The following is a 23,865-nucleotide window of genomic DNA, read 5'->3' as shown; positions in this document are numbered from 1 at the left end:
CTTCTTATAGGAGTATAGGGGTTTTCATTTTTAATTCCCATGAGTTTGAGTGAACTCCGGGAGTTGGTGATGGACAGGGAGGCCTAGTGTACTGCTATTCACAGGGTCGCAAAGAGTCAGACATGACTGAACGACTGAACTGAACTGAATGACATTAAAGATCTTAACATGTGCTTATTTGCCATCTGTATCTCTTCTTTGGTGAAGTATCTTTTCAGATGTTTTGCCCTTTTTAAAAACTGTTGCTTATTATTATTGAAATATGAGAGCTGTTTATATATTCTAGACATGTCTTTCTTTAGGCGTGTACTTTGCAAATACTTTCTTCCAATCTGGCTTCTTAAGGTGTCTTTTAAAGAGCCGAATGTTCTGGTTTTGAAGTTCGGTTTGGCAATTTTTTCTTTTATAATTCAGGCACTTTGTATTTAGCTGAGAAATCTTTGCCTAAGCCAAGATTGTAAAGATTTTCTCCTGTGTATTCTCCTTATGTTTTATAGTTACATGTTTCATATTTAGGGTTGTCATCCTTTTTATTTTGTTGAATAGACTATTTTTTGTAGCCATTTTAGGTCCAGAACATAAAGTGGAAAATACAGAGTTCCTTTATGCTTCTGCCCCCACATAGACACAGCCTCCCCACCGTTATCAACCAGCAAAGTGGTGTATTTACAAGGAACAGTGAAACTGTTGACATGTCAGAATCATCAAAGTCCAAAGTTTGGGTTACTGTATGTATATTATGTGGGTTTGGGACAGTATGTAGTGACTTGAATATACCATTGTAGTGTCATACAGAGTATTTCCACTGTCCTGAAAATCTGTGAGAGCCTAACATTCTTCCCTCCCCTCTAGCTTATGGCAAACACTGATCATTTTATCGCCTCCATAGTTGTGTCTTTTCCATGGTGGAATCATACAGTATCTAGCCTTCTCAGATTGGCTTCTTTCGTTTAGTAATATGCTTTTAAGGTTCCTCTGTGTCTTTTTCTGGTTAGATAGCTCATTGCTTTTTAGCACTGAATAATATTCCATTGTCTGGTTGTATCACAGTTTGTTTATCCAATCACTTACTGAAGGACATCTTGGGTGCTTCTGCTGAGAACAGGACACAGGTTTGTGGGGAGAGTGGAGGCGACACACAGAGTGGAGGGACACCCTCTTTGGGCGTGTTGTGTGAGGTCCTGTGGCTGTTAAAGCAGAGGGAGGATCCCCAGGAAGCAAAGCATTGTGCAGTGATCAGTGAGCTGTAGGTCATGCCCTTGGCCGAAGGACTGCAGGGCTCACATGATGGAGCCTCAGGATCAGGCATGGCAGTAACTAAGGAAGAGGGGTGAAGAGAGAGGCAGGCATGATTCCTCACTCCCAAATGTTCAACCTTGTAGTCCTCAACGGGCAAATCCAAGGTTCATGGGTCAGCCTGAAATTTGTACATTTGGGAGGCCCCCATTCAGGAAAAGTATGCAAAATTACATCATTTATGTAGACTGTTAAAAGAAATCAACAAATTACAGATTTTCAAAATTGACAAATACTATGAATATTAGAAAATTCAGAATCACCTGTAAAATACTTCTACAGATTTTTTAACTGTGTACTGATTACCACATGAAATGGCAGATTTGGTGATATTTCCTTTGGCAAGAACAGAAAAGTAAATGTCTTTTCTGTAGTGTGGTTGATTGAAATTTGTTTATTGGTAATTTTTTAAAGTTTTTTTTAGAACCATAGCTCAGTTATTGGTAGTGTCATGTAGATTTCTAAAAATCATAGTTAATTTTAGGTGAATATTATTTCTTTTTATGTATTATATATACATTGTGTGCTGTGCTTAGTTGCTCACTCGTGTCTGACTCTTTGCGACCCCATGGACTGTAGCCTGCCAGGCTCCTCTGTCTGTGGGGATTCTCTAGGCAAGAATACTGGAGTGGGTTGCCATGCCCTCCTCCAGGGGATCTTTGTGACCCAAGGATCAAACCCAGGTCTCCCCCATTGCAGGCGGATTCTTTACCATCTGAGCCACCAGGGAAGCCCAAGAAAACTAGAGTGGGTATCCTGTCTCTTCTGTAGGGGATCTTTCTGACCCAGGAATTGAACCAGGGTCTCCTGCTTTGCAGGAGCCACCTGCACTTTACCACTGGTAAAGCCACCTCTTTACCAGCTGAGCCACCAATGACTGGAGAGCCTCAGCTGGCCTCAGGCATTTTCTTCAAAGTGGAATTAGGTGCCAAATTTGTAAACAGAAAGCTCCCCACATTAGCAGATGCAAACTAGTATATATTGAATGGATAAACAAGGTCTTACTGTATAGCACAGGGACCTATATTCAATATCCTGGGATAAACCATGATGAAAAGAATATGAAAAAATTATGTATATGTATAACTGAATCACTTTACTGGACAGCAGAAATTCACATAACATTGTAAATCACCTAAACTTCAATAAAATAAACTAAAAGAAAGAAAGCTCCCCATGGGTTTCCCCTTCCCTATATACAATGTGCCGCCTCACAACTGCACTCATTCTAGTCACTTTTCTGGTTCCTATGGGCACCTGTGCTTGTGTTAAAGATGCCTGCTTGCACCCCCTTTTTGCATTGTATCAAGTGTCAGGGCTTCCTGGAACAGGTCTGTGGGTCAGAATATGGTGGTTTGTGATTCTGTAAAGATTTAAGGACTGCTGGAGGAAACACACCTCTTACAGCTGCTCTCCTCAAAGCCCTGTTCTTTGCAGGTTTAAGGGTTATCTCTTGAGATTGTAATCTGTTACATCATTATACCTGCACAATATTTACTTATATACATTATATACACATATATATATTATATATACATTATGTATGTAATATTCAAGACACTTCAAGTTTTATTTTAATGAATTTTTAATATAGTTTAAACTGATACTTATTAATGTATTGATTTGATTTAATTCACTTATTAATAGGGTAACCCTAATTCTTGTCCAACTGGGACATGTTTAAGTATAAAAAAGCACTGTTACACCAGATTAACAAGCATGTAGTGGCTCACTGTACTCGTTAAATAGTTTGTCTCCAGCATCCTCCTCATAGTGGTATATTTGCTTTATATTGAACCTTATATTTTCATGTTGTGACATTAAAGGTCTTAGGAGTATTTCTGGAATCCATTCCCATACCAAGATGGTTAGCAGTAGCGTAACTCCACAGGGAAGTGGTGGTCAACCACAAAACTGTATCCCACTAAATCCAAATTAAATGTGTTTCGAAGTCAACTCCCCTTAGCCAACCCCTTAGAATACTCAGACAAAAAAATGAGAGTAGGAGTCAGTGATCTTAACTAATTTAAGTTAAAATACTTTTGAAAATGTTGACATAAATCATGGCAAGAACCTCTATGACCCACCTCCTGCAGTAATGGAAATAAAAACAAAAAATAAACAAATGGGACCTAATTAAACTTGAAAGATTTTGCACAACAAAGGAAACCATAAACGAGATGAAAAGAGAACCTTCAGAATAGGAGAAAATAATTGCAAATGAAGCAACTGACAAAATAGACAAATAGTTCATGCAGTTCAACATCAGAAAAACAACCTAATCAGAAAATGGGCACAAGACCTAAGCAGACACTTATTTCCTCAAATAAGACATCCAGATGGCTAATAAACACATCAAAAAAAGCTCAACATTGCTCATTACTAGAGAAATGCAAATCAAAATTACAGTGAGGTCACCATACACCCATCAGAATGGTCATCGTCAGAAAAGCTGCTAACAGTAAATGCTGGAGAGAATGTGGAGAAAAGGGAAACCTTGTATGCTGGTGGGAATGTAAATTGATAATACCCACTATGGAGAACAGTATGGCAATTTCTTAAAAAACTAGGAATGAAACTGCCATATGACCCAACAGTCGCACTATTGGGCATATACCCTGAGAAAACCATAATTGAAAAAGATAACATGTACCCCAGTCTTCACTGCAGCACTGTATACAATAGCCTGGACATCGAAGTAACCTAGATGTCTGTCGACAGGTAAATGGATAAAGAAGTTGTGGTACATATATACAGTGGAATATTACTCAGCCATAAAAAGGAATGAATTTGAGTCAGTTCTAGTGAGGTGGATGAACCTAGAACCTGTTACACAGACTGAAGTAAGTCAGAAAAGAAAAAAACAAATACCATATATTATCACATATATATGGAATCTAGAAAAATGGTACCCATGAACCTATTTGCAGGGCAAGAATAGAGACTCAGACACAATTAACAGATTTACGGACATAGTGGAGCAAGGAGAGGGTGGGATAAATTGAGAGAGTAGCATTGAAATATGTACATTACCATTTGTTAAATAGATTGGTGATGGGAAGTTGCTATATAGTGCAGGGAGCTTAGCCTGGAGCTGTGTGACAAACTAGAGGGATCGGACAGGGAGGGAAGTTCAAGACAGAGGGAACATGTGAATACCTACAGCTGATTCATGTTGATGTATGGCAGAAATCAACGCAACATTGTAAAGCAGTTGTCCTCTGATTAAAAATAATTGAGGCAGGGGAAGCACATTGCTTTGCAAACCTTCCCAGGGAACCAGTTATTGTAAACCCACCCTACCGCTCTGGCAGCCCCAGTCAGTTTCCTTGCCCTTAAATACCCAGATTGCTGATTCCTGCAGACTGCTACCAGTCTTACTGTTTCCATTGTATCTGTTGTGTGTGTCTGTAAGTCATTCAGTTGTGTTCTACTCTCTGTGACCCCCATGGACTGTAGCCCACCAGGCTTCTCTACCCATGAGATTCTCAGGCAAAAATACTGGAGTGGGTTGCCATGCCCTCCTCCAGCGGATTATATCTGTTGCCTGTCCTCAAATTAGAACATGAGTTTCCCTTGATCAATGTTTTCCCTGAGCACCTAAGGAGTAAGAAGGAAGGAAATTGAAGTCCTACAGTCTAGTTTGTTGGGGTCACCTGTATCATACATGCATACTATCCTTTATAAAATAAAACATAATGTTTCCCAAATAATCTGGCCCCTGTGTGCTTCAAGGTTCATGCCATGACCTATTACTTTACTATGCCAAAGCTACATATTTTTCCTTTGGTTTCTGGAATGCCTCCCTAACTTCTGCTTGTCCTTTTAAAATCTCAATTGAAATGTCACTTAATCAGAGAAACCTTCTCCAGCTCCAAGAATAGGTTAGATTTCATTGGCCTATGCCCTTGTTCTTCGAAATTTATTTTTTGTGTAATTATGTAATCACTCACTATCATAATACCATAAGATCCTGGAGGACTGGACCCTGCTTATTTTGTCCACTGCTGTATCTCTGGAACCTAGGACTCTTGGCTCACAGTATGTACCCATTAAGTATTAGTTGAATGAAAGAAATAAGTATCAAGATCTGGAGCATAGAAGAGAGAGAGACCTGATTGGGTGATTCAGATGGGGAGTAAACATATACATGATAAATGAGTCCATCATTTTCATCAATCATCTCAATCTCCATAGATGAACATTCAACTCTGGGCATTATCACTTACAGGAGAGAGAAGCCCAGAAAAATGGTAGATCAGGAACCTGAGATTAGAGAAAAACCAGGAACCAAAGAAAGAACATTTCAAGAAGGCAAGAGTAGCTAGTTAGGCTCAGAGTTCATGTCAAATAAGGAATGAAAACTATCCAATAGATTCAGAAGGAAAAACTTAGCCCCTTTGGTTAGCACAATCTCCAGCTTATTATGAAAGAATTTAAGATTTTTCCTTTGAAGAAATTTTGCCATTAATTATCTGTGATTAGATTCTGAACTGTTCAGGTTAATTAAACATTCTAAACACTTAATTCAGTAATTTTGCTTGTTAACAGATTTTAAAATAACAATTGTTTTCCACTTGTATTCTCATTGACAAACAGTTTGATAACTTTTAGGCAAAGAGAAATATTCATGTTACCAAAAAAAATCCTGAATAATTCTGTTCTTTTGTGAGTACAAAGTATCAGTAAGGAATGATGAAATTATTAGCGCACTTGGTATTTTAAACTGTTTTTAAAGTGGAAACCCTGGATTTTACATGTTTTTTTTCCTTTTTGTCCTTTGTTAGTCATTAAGAACTCTTTTTTAAAAAGATTAAAATTTCTGTTAATATCAAAACTGCAAAGCAGTGAATCATAACTAAAACTTGTTCATCTCTAGATCTAACCAAATACAAATATAAATATTTTGCAAACTATTCATATTGCTAATGGGTTTTTTTTTTTTTCAGATATACCCTCAAAGATAATTCTAAAAAGCATATTGAAGTGTGGGATCCTTCTCCAGAAGAAATTATTTCAAATGAAGTAAACAACTTAATAAATCCTCTGTTTGCAAAATCTCTACCTAGTGAGGATCTGCAGTCACTTTATAATAAGGAACTGCCTGTGCACATCTGCAATATAGTGTCTCCTGAGAAGATCTATGTTCAGTGGTTATTAACAGAAAACTTGCTTCATAGGTATAACATCCAAGGAAAATATATTGTGCATATAGTTTATTCTCTTTTCCGTATTTTATTTCAAAGATCTAGAACTCATAAATGCAGAATTTTAAAAGTACAAAATTATGTCAGCTAAGTAGTCACTTAAAAACTAGTTAACAGTATACAAATAGTATATTAACTGATTATTTTTATTGTATTAAGATTTATATATTCCACAAAGGCTTATTGAGCACCTGTTATTTGACAGCCAGTATTATAGCTGTTGGGGAAACAGTGATAAAAACATGGACAAGTTTGTGCAGTCATGGAGCTTACATTCTAGTAGAGGGAATGACAGTGAACAAAGAAAGTTACCTACAGCAGGAGATAATGATGAAGATGAGAAAAATAAAGCACCTGGGCAGGAAGACCTCACAGAGTCAGTGACACTTGAGATAAATCCTCAAGGCAGTGAGGAAGCGAGCCTTAAAGATGCCTGGGGGGCACTCATGTCAGGCAGAGGGAAGAGCTAGTTCAAGACCCTGCAGTAGAAATGTGCTCAGGTGCTCAAGGAGGAAGGAGGCATCCAGTTTGTTTGGAATAGAACAAGGGAGGGAGGTCAGAGAATTGTATGTTATAAGAAAGTTTCAGAGATAAAAAATTTTTTTCTTTACATAGTTTAGGAGAAAAGATGGTTGCTACTTATGAAAACTCAAAATGGGAACCTGTTAAATGGGAAAATGATATGCACTGTGCTGTGAATATCCCAGATAAAAATCAGTGGCGAAGGGGCCAGATCATCAGAATGGTTACAGACACATTGGTAGAGGTAAATGCAGAGTTAAAAATATAATCAAGAAAGTAAATGCATTTTGTATTTTCATGCTTTTCAGTTTGCAAAAAAAAAATTAAAGCATTATTTTTCCATAGACTTAAAAGTTATTGTTTTCATAGGTCTTGCTGTATGACGTGGGTGTTGAACTAGTAGTGAACATTAACTGTTTAAGAGAACTTCAAGAAAACCTAAAGACAATGGGAAGATTATCTTTGGAATGCTCTCTTGTTGATATAAGGTAGTTTTTACCTGAGTAAAATTTCTCATTACTGAATATGATTTTAAATATTTTTCTTTTTGGATTCTGATCTGTTTTTATTTTTCTGACATATTCTGAAATTTTCATAAAGATCTAGTTAATTTTAGGGTTTTGAGAAGCAGGAAGGAAAAAATACAAAGCACATAAACTTTGGTGGTATTAAGGAGATAGCGATAGGTGAGTATGACAGGTATCTAGATTAATTTCAAATTGTTAAAAAAGAAACTTGAGATACAAATGAAGATGGGAATAAAAAAGTTTCTGCTGAAAAGTCTACTCACTGCCTTATGGGGATTCCCATATACATAACAAGATGTTTTTCTCTTGCTGCTTTTAGGATTTTTTCTTTATCCTTAGCTTTTACCACTCTAATTATAATGTGTCTTGATGTGATCCTTTGGGTTCATCTTATTAGAACTCTCTTGGGTTTCCTAGACCTGGGTATCTGTTTGCTTCCCCAGATTAGGGAAATTTTAGCCACTTTTCAAATAATTTTTCTGGTTCTTTATCTCCTCCTTTGTCTCGGATTCCTATAATGCAAATGTTATTCCACCTCTTGTTGCCTCCAAAGTTCCTTAAGTTATTTTCTTTTTTTTTTTTTTTTTCCATTTTGTTGCTGTCTGGGTGAGTTCCACTGCTTTGTCCTCTGCTTGCTGATTCACTCTTCATCCTCATCCAGTCTGCTATTGAACCCCTTTAGTGCATTTATCATTCAGTTACAACTTCTGTTTTGTGCTTTCTTATACTTTCTGCCTCTTTATTGTTGTTGTTATGGTGTTCTTCCATTCTTCTTCTGAGTTTGCATGCGTAGTAAGTCACTTCAGTAATGTCCAACTCTTTGTGACTCCATGGACTGCGGCCCATCAAGCTCTTCTGTCCATGGGATTCTCCAGGCAAAAATACTAGAGTGGGTTGCCAAGCTATCCTCCAGGGGATCTTCCCAACCCAGGGATCAAACCCACGTCTCTTGTATCTCCTGCATTGGCAGGCAGATTCTTTTACCACTGGCACCCCCTGGGAAGCCTCACCTGAGTTTGGTAAGCATCTTTATGATTACTTTTCAGTCTCTATCAGGGAGATTGCTTATCTCTGTTTTGTTTAGTTCTTTTTCTGATGTTTTAATCTTATTCTTTTGGTTAGAGCATATTCCTCTGTCTCATTTTGCCTAGTTCTCTGTCTGTTTCTACATAGTAGGTAAATCAGTTGTCTCTTCCAGTCTTGGTAGAGTGGCCTTATGTAGGAGATGCCCAGTGGGACTCAGGGGTACAAGCCTGCCTGGCCACCACAGCCCGGCACTCTAGAGGTGACCCCTCTGTAGGTATCTCCTTCTGTGGCGGCAGGGCTGCAGCAGCAGCTGGGCACTGGTGGACAGACCTGTTGTTTGGCTGTCTCTGAGGTCCAGCTGAGGCTCAGGAGTGTAGTGGGCAGGGCTTTCAGCATGGGAGACCTGTTGGTGCTGACCGGTTAGAGGGAGAATTCCAGTACTGGCGAGAGCAAGGTAGCCAGAGATAACAAAAAAAGTTCTTGCCAGTGTCTCCATCCCTGGGAGACATCCCAGGTGGTTCCTGTCTCTCCAGCAGATGCTTTAAGATTTAGTAAGAGGGTCCTCTTCATATGTTGTCCATGCAGTTTTCAGTATGGTGTTTTTGCACTTGTTTTTAGGTTGAGTCTGGGCACAGGCCCTTTAAGAGCAATTTTTCTGTTCTCTGCTCTTCTCTAGTTTTCCTGGTCATATTCCCTATTGGATTTCAAATCCAGGTGTTTTGGGAATCTCTCCTGTGTAGAATCTAGGGGTTTGGGTGTCTCATGTAGAGCTTGAATCCCTGGCTCCTCAGAGAAGAGACTCATATCTCTGTGATTCCTCCTGGTTATGGATCGCAGCAGCTGGGGTGTGGGTCTTTACCTGGCAAGAATGTGTCTCTGCCTCTCCTACCTTTCTTGATGCTGTCCTTTTACCCTTTGTTGTGGAGGCTCTACCCTCTGTTCATTGATAGAACAGAATTCTATCAATCCCTTTACCGTACCCAACATGGTAGAGAATGCATTCCTGCAGACAGCTTGAATCAGATGACTTAAGGACTACAGTGGAATACCACCATTTCAAGAGTAGAATAATAGCTTTAAGCATGTCTGGACCATGTATTAATGGCCTTAATAGGCATTATTTTGCTTAATCATCACAGCAGACCTTTAAGCTATGATTAAGGTATTATTTGGAGAAGGCAATGGCAACCCACTCCAGTACTCTTGCCTGGAAAATCCCATGGACAGAGGAGCCTGGTATGCTGCAGTCCATGGGGTCTCTAAGAGTCGGACACGACTGAGCGACTTCACTTTCACTTTTCACTTTCATGCATTGGAGGAGGAAATGGCAACCCACTCCAGTGTTCTTGCCTGGTGAATCCCAGGGATGGCGGGGCCTGGTGGGCTGCCATCTATGGGGTCGCACAGAGTCGGACATGACTGAAGCGACTTAGCAGCAACAGTAGCAGCAGCAAGGTATTATTTAGAGACAAGAAAATTGAGTCTTCAAGAGGTTAAATATTTTATAATCCAGAGTAATACATCTAACTGTTGAACTGGGATTATAAGAGTTCCAATTCTAGAACCAACATACTAACTGCTATGTTTTACTACCCTTCTGAGAAATCTTTTTGTATAGATTTCTTTTTATTGTGGTAAAGTATGCACTAACATAAAATTCACATTTTTAAGTTTACAATTCCATCAGTTCAGTCACTCAGTTGTGTCTGACTCTTTGCAACCCCATAGACTACAGCACGCCAGGCTTCCCTGTCCATCACCAACTCCCGGAGCTTGCTCAGACTCATGTCCATCAAGTCGGTGATGCCATCCAACCATCTCCTCTTCTGTCTTCCCCTTCTCCTCCTGCCTTCCAATCTTACCCACCATCAGGGTCTTTTCCAGTGAGTCTCTTCTTCCCATCAGGCGTCCAAAGTATTGGAGCTTCAGTTTCCACATCAGTCCTTTCAGGAATATTCAGGACTGATTTCCTTTAGGATTGACTGGTTGGATCTCCTTGCAGTCCAAGGGACTCTCAAGAGTCTTCTCTAACACCACAGTTCAAAGACATCAATTCTGTGGCACTCAGCTTTCTTTTTTATGGTCCACCTCTCCCATTTATACATGACTACTGAAAAAACCACAGCTTTGTTTAAGACAGACCTTTGTCGGCAAAATGATGTCTCTTCTTTTTAATATGCTGTCTAGGTTTGTCTGTCATAGCTTTTCTTCCAAGGAGCAAGCATCTTTTAATTTCATGGCTGTAGTCACCATCTGCAGTGAATTTTGAGCCCAAGAAAATAAAATCTGTCACTGTTTCCGTTATTTCCCCATCTATTTGCCATGAAGTGATGGGACCAGATGCCATGATCTTCGTTTTCTGAATGTTGAGCTTTAAGCCAACTTTTTCACTCTCCTCTTTCACTTTCATCAAGAGATTCTTTAGTTCCTCTTCATTTTCTGCCATAAGGGTGGTGTCATCTGCATATCTGAGGTTATTGATATTTCTCCCAGAAATCTCGATTCCAGCTTGTGCTTCATCTAGCCAGCATTTCGCATGATGGAACAACGGACTGGTTCTGAATTAGGAAAGGAGTACATCAAGGCTGTATATTGTCACACTGCTTAATTTAACTTATATGCAGCATACATCATGCGACATGCAAGATGTCCAAAAGTTAATATTTTAAAATGTATGTTCATAATAGGTCATAGAAAACCTTAATGTTGTGTGTATACTGATATTATCTGTATACCATCATAAATAAAAAACCATAACTAATTCAAGAAGTCACTGATAATATAAGTTTCTTAGCTGATAAGAGCACTGTTTGGGCTTCATAATAGTTTTGCTAAATCCTATTTGGTCAAACTACATACACAGCTGATGTCATTAGTTCACTGTTGTAAACCATCTAATGTGAAAAGATTTACCAGATTGGTTCTTTACTCAGAGGATGGGGCAACTCTGATTAAACTCCATCTATATCTCTTTAGTGGTGCATGTGGGGTAAGTAACTTTAGTCGTGGCTGACCCTGTGACCCCATGGACTGTAGACCACCAGGCTCCTCTGTCCATGGGATTCCCCAGGCAAGAATACTGGAGTGGGTTGCCATGCCATCCTCCAAGGGTACTTGTTTATTCTGTGAACATGGATTTCATGGTTAGAAACATCTAAAGTCACTCAGTTTCCACTCTGCAAACTAAAATAGATGGTGAAATTGATATTCTGCTCTTCATTGATCTGTCAAGTATTTATTGGACATTTTTTAACCATGAATATTAAAAATAATTTTTTATAAATGAAGCTAATATTCATAGTAGCAATTCATATTAGCTTTAAATTCCAGAAAAAATGTTCCAAAAATATTTGGGCAGAGAAATCATCATTACAAAGGGGCTGTTCTATTTGTATTTCCATTACGAATTTTTGGTGTGCCTTCTGTGTGAACTATCATAGGCATTGGAGATATGATGGACTAAGACACAATACATATAAAACACACAACACATGGTGTACAGATGGCCCTTTGAACAACACAGGTGTGAACTTCACAGGTCCTCTTATACATAGTTTGGCACTAGTGACACATCTGTGGTTGGTTGTATCTGAGTGCAGAACTGCCTTATGGAAGGCCAGCTGTAAAGTTATACACGGGTTTTTGACTGCATGGAGGGTCAGCACCCCTAACCCCACATTGTTCAAGGGTCAAATGTGTGTACATATAACGTATATCCCTGCTCTCTGAGTTTAAGGTGTAATTAGACCTGGGTCGGGAAGATCCCCTGGAGAAGGGAATCCACTCCAGTATTCTTGACTGAAGAATACCATAGACAGAGGACCCTGGCAGGCTACAGTTCATGAGGTTGCAAAGAGTCAGACATGACTGAGTGACTAACACTTCTAACTTTCACTTTTTTTCAGCACACATGAAATGTATATAATAGCTTTAGAAAACTTAAAGCATACTTAAATTTTAAGAGTTCTCCGTGCAGCCTCAGAACAGATGTATATAAATAACTTAGCATGTAATTTGGGCTGTAAGGAGACTAGAGGGATGAACAAAAGGCTATGAAAATGGGGAAGAAATTTAAGAAAATAATACAAAGCCATGTTTAAATTGATTTCTCACTACGTATGTTGTTGATTCAAATATATATGTATATGATGATTTCTTTTATGTTTCTTTATCCTATGCTATTTGTTGTAAGACAAGGTGTCATTTTTTTATTTTAGACCAACAGGTGGGAGTGACAAGTGGACAGCGACAGCCTGTGACTGCCTCTCATTGTACCTCACTGGAGCTGTAGCAACCATTATCATACAGGTGTGTGACAAGGTGAACAGGTAGCGTAGGTATATATTGGTTATTTCATTGGTGTTTTGTACAGGTCTATTTATTTTGTTGAGAAAATAATAGATATTTGGATTTTTTTTTTTTTTTTTTTGGCTGAATGGCACATGGGATCTTAGTTCCCCAACTAGAGATCAGACCTGGGCCCCTTGGCACTGAAAGTGCAGAGTGCTAACTGCTGGACCATCAGAGAATTTCCTGTTTGGACATTTTTTTGCAACCCTTTTTGGTCTTCAAGTTATAATGCCTGTTTGGGAATTTTTTATATTCTTTACAAGTTGGAAAGTTAGGCTTCTGGTGAAATCATATTAACTGTATGTCTGAAAGGTGTTTGTATGAATATGGATTTGAGAAAGGATACATATATAGGATAAATCTCTTCAGAACACTAAGAAGTATTTCTTGCCTCCTTAACCTTTTTTTAATTTGATACATTATTGCAGTAATGCCATTTGATCCATTTTATTGCATTAACAATTAGAATTTTCCTATAAGTAATTTTATGTTAATTTTTTCTCTGTGTACTTCCCTGTTTTGTAATTCCACAGAAAGCAGAATATGTGTTTTGTAGTTCTTTCTTTGGCTTTTCATAGGAAAAAAAAGGCACACCTGGGAAAATATAGTTTAGTTTTATAACTTACAAAGTATTTAGGAGAATAGAGAGCTTGTAACTGAGGGTGTATTCCTCTCTTCAACCTGGAATGGGAAAAAAAAAAGTTTTCAGTCATCCTTTTTTCTCCTCCTTTTGGTAAACTTCACCTTGACTATGAAGTGTTCATGATAGAATTCATAAAACAACTGTCTTTCTCTGTTGACTCTTTTCCATGCTATTTTCTCTCTGATGTGTTCAGAGATCAAAATTACTTGGTTGGAAATTTTTCTTTCTGGCATGGAGAAATGTGGAGGGAATACCTGTTAAAAGTGTAATGTTTATAAGAAGTTGCATTTTTGAGTCTCATATTTATTCTGCTCTTAAATCACTGCAGGAAAACAATACAACATGGCCCTTACCTGTGAAAATTTTCTGCAGAGATGAAAAAGGAGAGCGTGTTGATGTTTCTAAATATTTGATTAAAAAGGGTTTGGCTTTGAGAGAAACAAGGTATAGACTGTTTTTAAAAAATAGTTGGTGATGGATGCTGCTTCTTTGCCTGTGTAAATCTTTATATCTGTGTGTGCTCAACCTAAATTGCCTCTTGTTTGTTCTTGAAAATGATTTATATATAACCTAACCCTGAGGAGTCAGCTTACAAATAAATTCACTCAAGATTGCTGAATGTTTAAATCCCTACTGACATTTTTGCTTTTATACTTTCCCCTTTGCTCTGGCGTTTACACTTTAAACCAAAGGACAAGAGAATTACACAGTGGGTACCAAATCTGTGCTCTTTGGCCTCATTTGCTTAGACAGAAATGTTTAAACTTTATGTTAGAAATTCTGGTAAGTGTATATCAAATATATTTGTGTGAAATAGGTAGAAAATGAGTAGAATTGGGTAGCAAAACAAAAGTATTGAACAATATTTACACGTAAAGATCCTTTCAGGTACTAAGTTTTGGATTTAAATACCTTGGTCCCAGGGGAGAAGGATCAGGCTATTAACTGTGGTAGCCCTAATTTCCTCTTTTTATCTCTTTCCTTTTAGAGGTAGAAGTAGATCAGAGTTGTAAATACATGTTCTAGGTAGCAACCATCTGCCATTCGTGGCCAGATCTCTTTTTTCATCTTAGATTATTATCTCTTACCCTACTTGGATCAGGACCCCAATCTTAATGAAATGAAAAGAGAATGAGAGATCAGAAATAGTACAGAACCCAAGGTATTTGGCCAATGTAGTAGATGCTGACTGGCAAGCAGCCAGGCTCTGCAGCTAGTCTTGTGTTCACTGACTACAGGCTAACACAGTTCCTTGCTGCAGGAAATGATAAAGTGAAAAGTGCTGGGCAAGTTAATATTACCAACAGTATCTGCCACTAATTTAACGTTCTTTTCTACTTTTCAGCAGTAAAACTACTATCTCAAGGCTGGGGATGTTTGTTGAGAAATTATGTAACTTTTATCAGTGCTCATTTCCTTTTAGAAGAAAGTACAGGAAAATGGAAAAAACAAAAATCTATAATTTTTCTAACATAAACAATGTCTATTTCCTTCTAGGATATTGTTATAGGCTTTTTTAATTGGAAGAGAATAACAGGAAGTAAAACAATTATCAGTGAATATAGCATGTTACCACTAATACTTAATATCTGAATAATATGAGAAAACTGTTTTTAAGGGACTTATTATCTTAATATTGTTTTACGAATGTTGTTAACTTGCCACATGTATTGATCTGTCTTTGGGCTAAATTAAAATCAACTTGAAGCTGTTGTATTTCCCAGTAACAACTAATTAATTGTGGTATTTGAGATATACTTAATAGAAGATTTTAAGAGAGAATAGCATGTAAATGTCAGATGGTAATTTAATGCATTTAAGTGAAATTCAATTGCTTTATTCTCAACAAGCTCATTCATAATTTAAAGTAATTCTCATTACAACTTAAACTATGCTCATTTTTATGTAGCAAATTATACTAGGATATCCTAAACTAGAGCAAAATGTTTTCTTTACATTTCAAGTATATTTGAATGATTCTTTTTATATTGTTTTCCCAGAATATTTTTATTTGCTCATGGTTGGATATATTATTATTTTTTGCATGTTACAGAATTAATAAATTAGATAACAGCCATTCATTATCCCAGAAGTCTCTGGAAATCCCCCAGGAACAAGGAGAATCAGTGGTTACTAAATGTATTAAGATTAACTCTGACCCTGACAAGAAAGCTGCTGTTGGTATCAGTGAACCCAAGGTGACTGAATTTAGGGAGAAAATTCTAGAGCCAAGAACCACTGGATGCTATAAACCACCAGCTATTCCTAACCAGAAAGTATTTGAGGCAGTAGTCAGCTGCATTGGTGATGATGGAACTATATTTGTGGTACCTAAATTATCAGGTAAGAACTTTCACTTTATATAGGATTCTTCTGTAAAAGTAGTTGCTTTTACCACTAGGGAATTCTCTAGTAAGATCCACATGGATTGAAATACCTTGGGCAGATATTTAACCTTTCTGAACCTTATTTTCATTCACTGAGTTATTGTGAGGATTAAATGCAGTAATGCACAAAAAGTGCTTTACACAATGCCCAGCACATGAAAATCATTTAATGAGACATTGGGTATGGATAAACGTTGGGCCTAAGATGAGCATGGAGGTGGTTCCCTTAAACAAGATTGTAGGCTAAGAAAAAAGAATACAAAAGTTCAAATTCATTTAGGATGAGAAAAGAAATCACAGTCAATGACTGGAGATTCAGGGCCATTTGAGATTCAGGTGGTCCCTGAAACCTCTTTAGACTTATGTGCTCACACTTCTTTCTACAACCTGATTGTGTCCAGAACACTCAGTAACTCACAGCAACTTTAGCTTTCACAGGACTTAAACTCTGTTAGCTTCATAGTAAGTCCACCTATGGAGAGAGGTATGGGGGCTATGAATTTGTTGAAATTTTTTGTCTCATTTGTTAAAGTCCTGAATATTGTTTTTTAATTTGAGAACCAGACTAAATCTGTGTAATTGGCAATTCTAAAAGTGAGTAGTGTTTCAGACCTCTAGCAATAGTACTTAACCCAGAAACTTTCTTGATGTGTACAAATAATCATAGGTAGAACTGGTTGCCAGATGCCTTCCATCCAATCCCCTGATACTGATAGTGTGGGTTAGCACTATTACACCTAGTTTATAGAAGAACAGACTGAGAGTTGGGTTTTTTTTTTTTTTTTAGCCACCCTGGATTGTATGGGGGATCTTAATTCCCCAGCCAAGGATTGAACCCATGCCCCCTACATTGGAAGGGCAGAGTCTTAACTGCTGGACCACCAGGGAAGCCCCTCCCCCAGACTGAGGCTTATGTTTAAGAACTCACAGCTAAAGTGGTTGAACCGTTACAGGAACTGACACCAGAGCTTATCCTTTCTGGTATAAGTTATGGGGATATATATTTATTGTGGAAATAATGAGCCAGTTAATTGGAAGTAGCAGTAATAGAATTTTAATTTTATATCTGCAGTATTACGCTGTATCTAGGCATCAAATAACATATAACTTGTGTTCTGTTTCACTTAGGTGTGCTGTCAAAATGATGTTAACTTAAAGCACTAGTTGTTTTATATTAGAGCTATCTGGTATATGTTTAAGAGTTTTATGGATTTTTGCACTTCAAAATAATGCTTGCACTTATAACCAGAGATCAGAATAATAATTTACATGTTGTTAGTCAGTAGTATGGAGAAGGCAATGGCACCCCACTCCAGTACTCTTGCCTGGAAAACTCCGTGGATGGAGGAGCCTGGTATGCTGCAGTCCATGGGGTCGCTAGGAGTCAGATGCGACCGAGCGACTTCACTTTCACTTTTCACTTTCATGCATTGGAGAAGGAAATGGCAACCCACTCCAATGTTCTTGCCTGGAGAATCCTGGGGATGGGGGAGCCTGGTGGGCTGCCATCTTTGGGGTTCTCACAGAGTTGGACACGACTGAAGTGACTTAGCAGCAGCAGTAGCAGTCAGTAGTATATTTTGAAACATAGAGAAGTTACTGAGTTAGATTTGTATTAAAGTTCTATTATGTAGGGACTGATTTTAATTCCTTTTATCTAAGTGGTAAAGTGGGACTTCCCTGGTGGCTCAGATGGTAAAGAATCTGCCTGCAATGTGGAAGACCCAGGTTTGATCCCTGGGTCCGAGAGATCCCCTGGAGAAGGAACTTGGCAACCCACTCCAGTATTCTGGCCAGGAGAATCCCATGGATGGAGGAGCCTGGCAGGCTATAGTCCATGGGATCATAATGAGTCGGACACAACTGAGGGACTAATATACACATATGTGGTAAAGTAACTGAATTTTGATGATGACTTCATTTGAGAATGGTAGGGAATTTTTCCTAAATGCTTTCTATTTTTAATAATTTCTTCAGAATTTGAACTAATAAAAATGATGGATGAAATTCAGAGTAATTTAAAGTGCCTTGGTCTTTTGGAACCTTATTTCTGGAAGAAGGGAGAAGCTTGTGCAGTAAGGGGATCAGATACGATGTGGTATCGAGGCAAGGTAATGGAAGTCATCGGCAGCACTATCAGGGTGAGTCTGAAATTCTTTTGTGACTATTTGAAGGCTAAATGCTATAATATTAAATGGTCTTTTAAGTGGAAAGACATGAAATTGTGATTAAAACATCTTTTATTGAGTTCATTCGTGTAGGCGAATCAGTTAAATACATTATATATTTACTTGTAATGAGGATTTCTTTTTTTTATTTTCAAGTATATTTATTAACCTGAATAATAAAAAAAATTTCCTGATAAGAATTTTGCCACTAATATTTTAATGGTCATTAAAATTTAATTATTTATAATTGTCAGCCTTATTTGTGTACATGGTATTAAGTCAAACAACTTGTTTTCCAGTATTTTGTATATCTCCTTAGCAAATTTGTTTATGGGACTCCTAATTTACCCTTTAATATTAAGGGTTAATTTACCTTTCCAAACTACTAAGAATAGTACTTGAGTTTCATCCAGAATCTTCAGAAAGAGCTGCATACAGGTGACCCTTAAACACACTGAGGATGGGGGCTCCAACATTTTGTGTAGTCAATTTGAGTATAATTTATTCCATTCTCCCATATCCACAATTCTGTGTCACAGATTTAACCAGCTGTTGATCGTGTATTGATAGCACTGTAGTAGGTTTTTATTGGAAAAAATCCATGTGTAAATGGACCTTCATAGTTGTCTTGTTCCAAACCTGTGTTGTCCAAGAGTCAATTGTACTTTGAAAAAAAGTGTATGTAAAAATCTAGATGAAAATGCCTCTACTTACGTTGTACTTACCAAGTATAGCAATGAAATCAAGAGACATTTGGCCTGTAAAGATTTTGGTTTTAGGAGGGGTGGAAAAATTAAGAAGAAAAGTCTTTTGTTAATACTTGTACAGGAGATTATTATCTATTTGATGATGATACCTGATAGTACATAGCACTTTAGGTTTCTAAGCTTTTTTTCACATGTCTGTGTTGGTTTATATTTTATTGTTTACTTCTGACTATCATAGATGTAGATTATTATTCCCATTTTACCAGTAACATAATTTATTTTTATGTTCAGTGATGTTCCCGAAGTCAACCTGTCAGTGAGTGGTGGTGCTGGAATTCATATCTAAGTCTCTGATTCCTAAATTTCTGATCTAAGTCTTGTGCTTTATATGCTGGAATACAAACTTTACATGTTTTTAATAGAATTTAAATGGTTTCAAATTTTGGGTTAGTATTTAGGTGTTGATGCATGGATACTTACAGATGCATGTGTTTATAAGCAGATAAGTCCATTTTTCACATACATTTGAATTGTTCAGATAACCCTTTTTCTTTAATATAAAAGTAACTTGAAATTCAGTTTTAATTGTTATCATTGTTACATTGATAACAAAAATTCATTGTTATCATGAATTTTACATATATGGAATCCAAATAAACAAGATAGTGGTGAACTGTATTTTTCTCATACTTTCTAATATCTTTTTAAAATTTATTTTAAAATATTTTGATACTGTAATCTTTTAAGGTTATTCTCTGATCCACATTAAAAAATAAACATTACAACATACCCATGCACTTAGCCTAATTACCTATAATGTACTCAGATATTTTTTTACTCAATTCTGTTTCAGTTTTTATATTTTTTTTATTTAGAGAATACTTTATTACCTTCTGTAATCAAACCCATGTAGATAAGACCTTATATATTTAATATAGTGCATTACCCATGTACAAATGGAAAAAATTATATTTAATGTTTCTAGACCAATATGGCTATTAATTTCTGTACAATGCCAACCCAACACAGTACAACTGGGATACTTTTTCCAAAGTTGACAGCACAGCCAGTCTCCAAAAATTCAAATTATATTTATTTATTTATATAAAAAGACCAATAGCAGTATGTTATGCATCAATAACAGCAACAGCTTTTCAAAGTTCTGCAATCATCTGAACAAAATTATAGAGACATCTAGCACACTCCATTAAAAAAAAAAGGTAAAAAAACAAAACCTCAGAAAACAACAAAGTTCTGTTACTGTTGTGGTACCTGGCACCATTTTTTAAAATTATGTTTCTCAGTCATCATCTGGAAAGAAAACATTCGAGAATAACATCATTAAAAACAGATCTGATAAAGCATAGTCACTACTACATATCATAAAGCAGCTACAAGATATTTTACATTCCCAGAGGTTTGATACAGTACTGTCCTACATCTGTGATACTAGAGGATATAATTTAAAAGGCATTATTTGAGACTTGATTCTGCTTTTCTAGCAGAGGGCCCAAATGATGGTTATGACACAGCTCTCGTACAGAAATACACCTTCTTAGATAGGATTTCCTTTCTTTAGTGGCATAGTTCTAGGTACTCACTGCTCTTCATGAACATCAGCTAAAAATTGATTAAAAAGATAAAACACAACCATTGGATTCATACAAAGATGACTGAGGAGAGGCAAGCAGGACTCAACTCAAGTAGTAACCAGCTCCATCATATCTGAATGGTTAAGAGTGTCATGGAAGAAAGGAGATGGCAAGTACCACTTCAAAGCTTTGGGCCACAACCAAAACACAGCATCATTTCAAACAGAAGCAGTAGACAGACACTGCCCATTTGGATATGTTCAAGGATGTTGCTGTCACTGTTTCATCATCTGCTCACTCATCCAGGAAGAAGGGGAGATCAGTTACTATTTCAGTTTTTTTTTTAATGCTAATTACCTTGGGCTTTCTTGAGCCCAATTAAACAGTGATACATTAATTTCAGTATGTTGGGGTAACAGAAATAACTTATTGACATCCCTTATTCTTGAAACAATTTAGAAATTGAAGTGTGAAAATGAAAGCATTTAAAAAATGGGTTGTTGAGGACTTCTCATTTCTGGTTCCACATTTAAGGAGTTTTGAAGTTGCCACACCATCCTATCAACAACTAAAAAGCTGAACAAACTGAAAAACCTCTTCGAGCGATCAGAGATGGAGTACACTTTGAAATATGCCAGAGCATTCTGTTCTCCTTAATAAGGCCTGCACTCAGGAGAAAGTAGTTCATCAGGGGCTATTATCAGAGGCAAGTGGACATGGGGGAAAGGAAATTACCCAATTCTAGTTAACTCTAGACTTCTACACAGGAAGACCCAACTCCAGCCCACTATGTCCATCATCTCCTACTTAAGGAGGGGAGAACAGAAGACTGAGAAACACTTGTAAAGTTCATAGTTTGACATCATATGCTCAGTGAAAGACTTAAGACCTAATCGTAAGACTATAGAACAGTTCCCCTTCTCCCGCACCTTCCTGCCATGTTACTGAAGGCCTTTTACGCAGAACATGTCCAGCCATCAGGAAAAAATACTGAACAGCATGTTATTGGCATAAAAACAGATGTATAGATCAGTGGAATAGAATAGACAGCCTAAAAATTAAACCACATATGGACAATTAATTTATGATAAAGCCAAGAATACACATTGGGGATAGGACAGTCTCTTCAATAAATGGTATTGGAAAAACTGAACAGCGACATGCAAAAGAATTAAACTTGACCATTATCTTAAACAATACACAAAAATTAACTCAAAATAGATTATAAAGACTTGAACATAAGACCTGAAGCCAATAAAACTCCTAAAAGAAAACATAGGCAATAAGTTCCTTAAGGTCTTGGTGATAATTTTTTGAAGACATCAAAAGTAAAGGCAACAAAAAAATTAGCAAGGTGGGCATCAGACTAAAAACTTTCTGAACAGCAAAGGAAACCATCAACAAAATGAAAAGGCAACCTACTGTATAGAATAAAATATTTTTTTATGTTTTTTTTGTAATAATAAATTTATTTTATTGTATTTTTTAACTTTACAATATTGTATTGGTTAACCCTCCTCCCTCCTCCCTCCCCGCACCATCCCTCTGGGTCGTCCCAGTGCACCAGCCCCAAGCATCCAGTATCATGCATCGAACTTGGACTGGCGACTTGTTTCATATATGATATTATACATGTTTCAGTGCCATTCTCCCAAATCATCCCACCCTCTCCCTAAAGGGTTGATATCCAAAATATATAAAGAACTCATAAAACTCAAGTCCAGAAATAAAACCACTTAGTGGTCAATCCATGACAAAGGAGGCAAAAATATACAATGGAGAAAAGACAGTCTCTTCAATAAATGGTGCTGGGAGAACCAAACTGTAAAAGAATGAAATTAGAACATTCCCTAACATCATATACAAAAATAAACTCAACGTGGTTTATAGACCTAAGAGTAAGACTGGATACTATAGAACTCCTAGGGGAGAACCTAGGCCAAACACTATGGTGTAAATTGTAGCAATATTTTTTTGGATCTGTCACCTAAAACAAAGGTACTAAAAGCAAAAATAAACAAATGAAACCTAATGAAACTTAAAAACTTTTGCACAGTGAAGGAACCATTGACAAAAGAAAAAGACAATGTACTGAATGGAAGAAAATACTTGCAAATGATCTGACTGATAAGGAATTAATAGCTAATGTATATAAACAACTCATAGGACTTAACATTTAAAAAAATGGAAAATATTACAACATTGTAAATCTATACCCCAATAAAAATGAAAACAACCTGGTTTTAGTGAATTGATAGCAACCACTGTGGAAAACAGTATGGAAGACTCTCTAAAAATTAAGAAAAGATCTACTATGTTGTTGTTTAGTCACTGAGTTGTGTCCAACTCTTTTGTGACCCCATGATCAGTAGCAGTAGCCCACCAGGTTCCTCTGTCCATGGGATTTTTCCAGGTAAGAATATTGAAGTGAGTTGCCATTTCCTTTACTAGTGGATCTTCCCAACCTAGGGATTGAACCTGGGTTTCCTGTACTGCAGGTGAATTCTTGACCACTGAGCCTCCTGAGACACCTCTGGAACTACTATATGATCCAACTCTATCCAAAGAAAACAGGAATATTAATGTGAAAATATAGTATGCTCTCCTGTGTTTATTACAGCATTACTTACGATAGCCAGGATATGGAAGCAACCAAAGTGTCCATTGATGGATGAATGGATGAAGAGATCGATGTGTATATATAGAATGGAATGTTAGTCATAAAAAAGAAGAAAATTTTGTGATTTGTGGCAAAATGGATGGACCTTAAAGGCATTATGCTAAGTGAAATAAGACAGGGAAAGACAAATACTTAAGAATCTCACTTTTATGTGGAATCTAAAAGATGACAAAAATTGAGCTCATGGATATGGAGAATAGATTGGTGGTTGTCAGTGACAGGATGGGCAAAATGAGTGAAGGGGGTTAAAAAGTACAAACTTCTAACTATAAAGTAATTCATGGAGGTGTATAGCATGGTGACTATAACTAATAATCATGTACATGTGAGAATTGCTAAAAGAGTAGATCTTAAAAGTTCTTAACACAAGAATAAAAATGTTTTGTAACTGTGTGTGGTGATGGATGTTAACTAGACTTACTGCTATTATCATTTTCAACATATGCAAATGTCAAATCATTACATTGTATACCTGAAACTAATGTTATAGGTCATGTCTAAATTTTAAAATATTAGGCATACTAAAAGGCAGAATAACACAATTTGGAGAGACAAGGAAAGTATCAGAACCAGGGATGTTAGTTATCAGAACAGGAACTTAAAAAAAAAAAAACAGGCATGTTTAAGATGCTAAGGAGTAAGTAGACAACATACAAGAACAGATAGGTAGTGTAAATAGAGAGCTAGAAATACTACCTCTAAAAAGTAGAACAAAAACTGAAAAAAAAAAAGAACCAAATACCTAAGAACTGTGGGACAA

The 23,865-nt window shown here is 37.0% G+C and overlaps 1 protein-coding gene across 1 annotated transcript in view; it reads left to right on the top strand.

Moving 5' to 3' along the window:
* Nucleotides 1–23,865, top strand: part of RNF17 (ring finger protein 17) — a 110,867-nt gene that overhangs the window by 64,739 nt on the left and 22,263 nt on the right. Inside the window, exons 21-27 of the mRNA XM_027557653.1 lie at nucleotides 6,246–6,476; nucleotides 7,119–7,269; nucleotides 7,395–7,513; nucleotides 12,796–12,886; nucleotides 13,900–14,015; nucleotides 15,625–15,914; nucleotides 17,936–18,099. Of these exons, the coding sequence (XP_027413454.1) occupies nucleotides 6,246–6,476; nucleotides 7,119–7,269; nucleotides 7,395–7,513; nucleotides 12,796–12,886; nucleotides 13,900–14,015; nucleotides 15,625–15,914; nucleotides 17,936–18,099 (1,162 nt within the window). The remainder of the gene's footprint in view (nucleotides 1–6,245; nucleotides 6,477–7,118; nucleotides 7,270–7,394; nucleotides 7,514–12,795; nucleotides 12,887–13,899; nucleotides 14,016–15,624; nucleotides 15,915–17,935; nucleotides 18,100–23,865) is intronic.

Source organism: Bos indicus x Bos taurus, chromosome 12, assembly GCF_003369695.1.
Source record: "Bos indicus x Bos taurus breed Angus x Brahman F1 hybrid chromosome 12, Bos_hybrid_MaternalHap_v2.0, whole genome shotgun sequence".
Classification (NCBI taxonomy): Eukaryota; Metazoa; Chordata; class Mammalia; order Artiodactyla; family Bovidae; genus Bos; species Bos indicus x Bos taurus.
The sequence above is the reverse complement of the archived record's forward strand: the minus strand, read 5'-3'. Positions and strand labels throughout refer to the sequence as shown.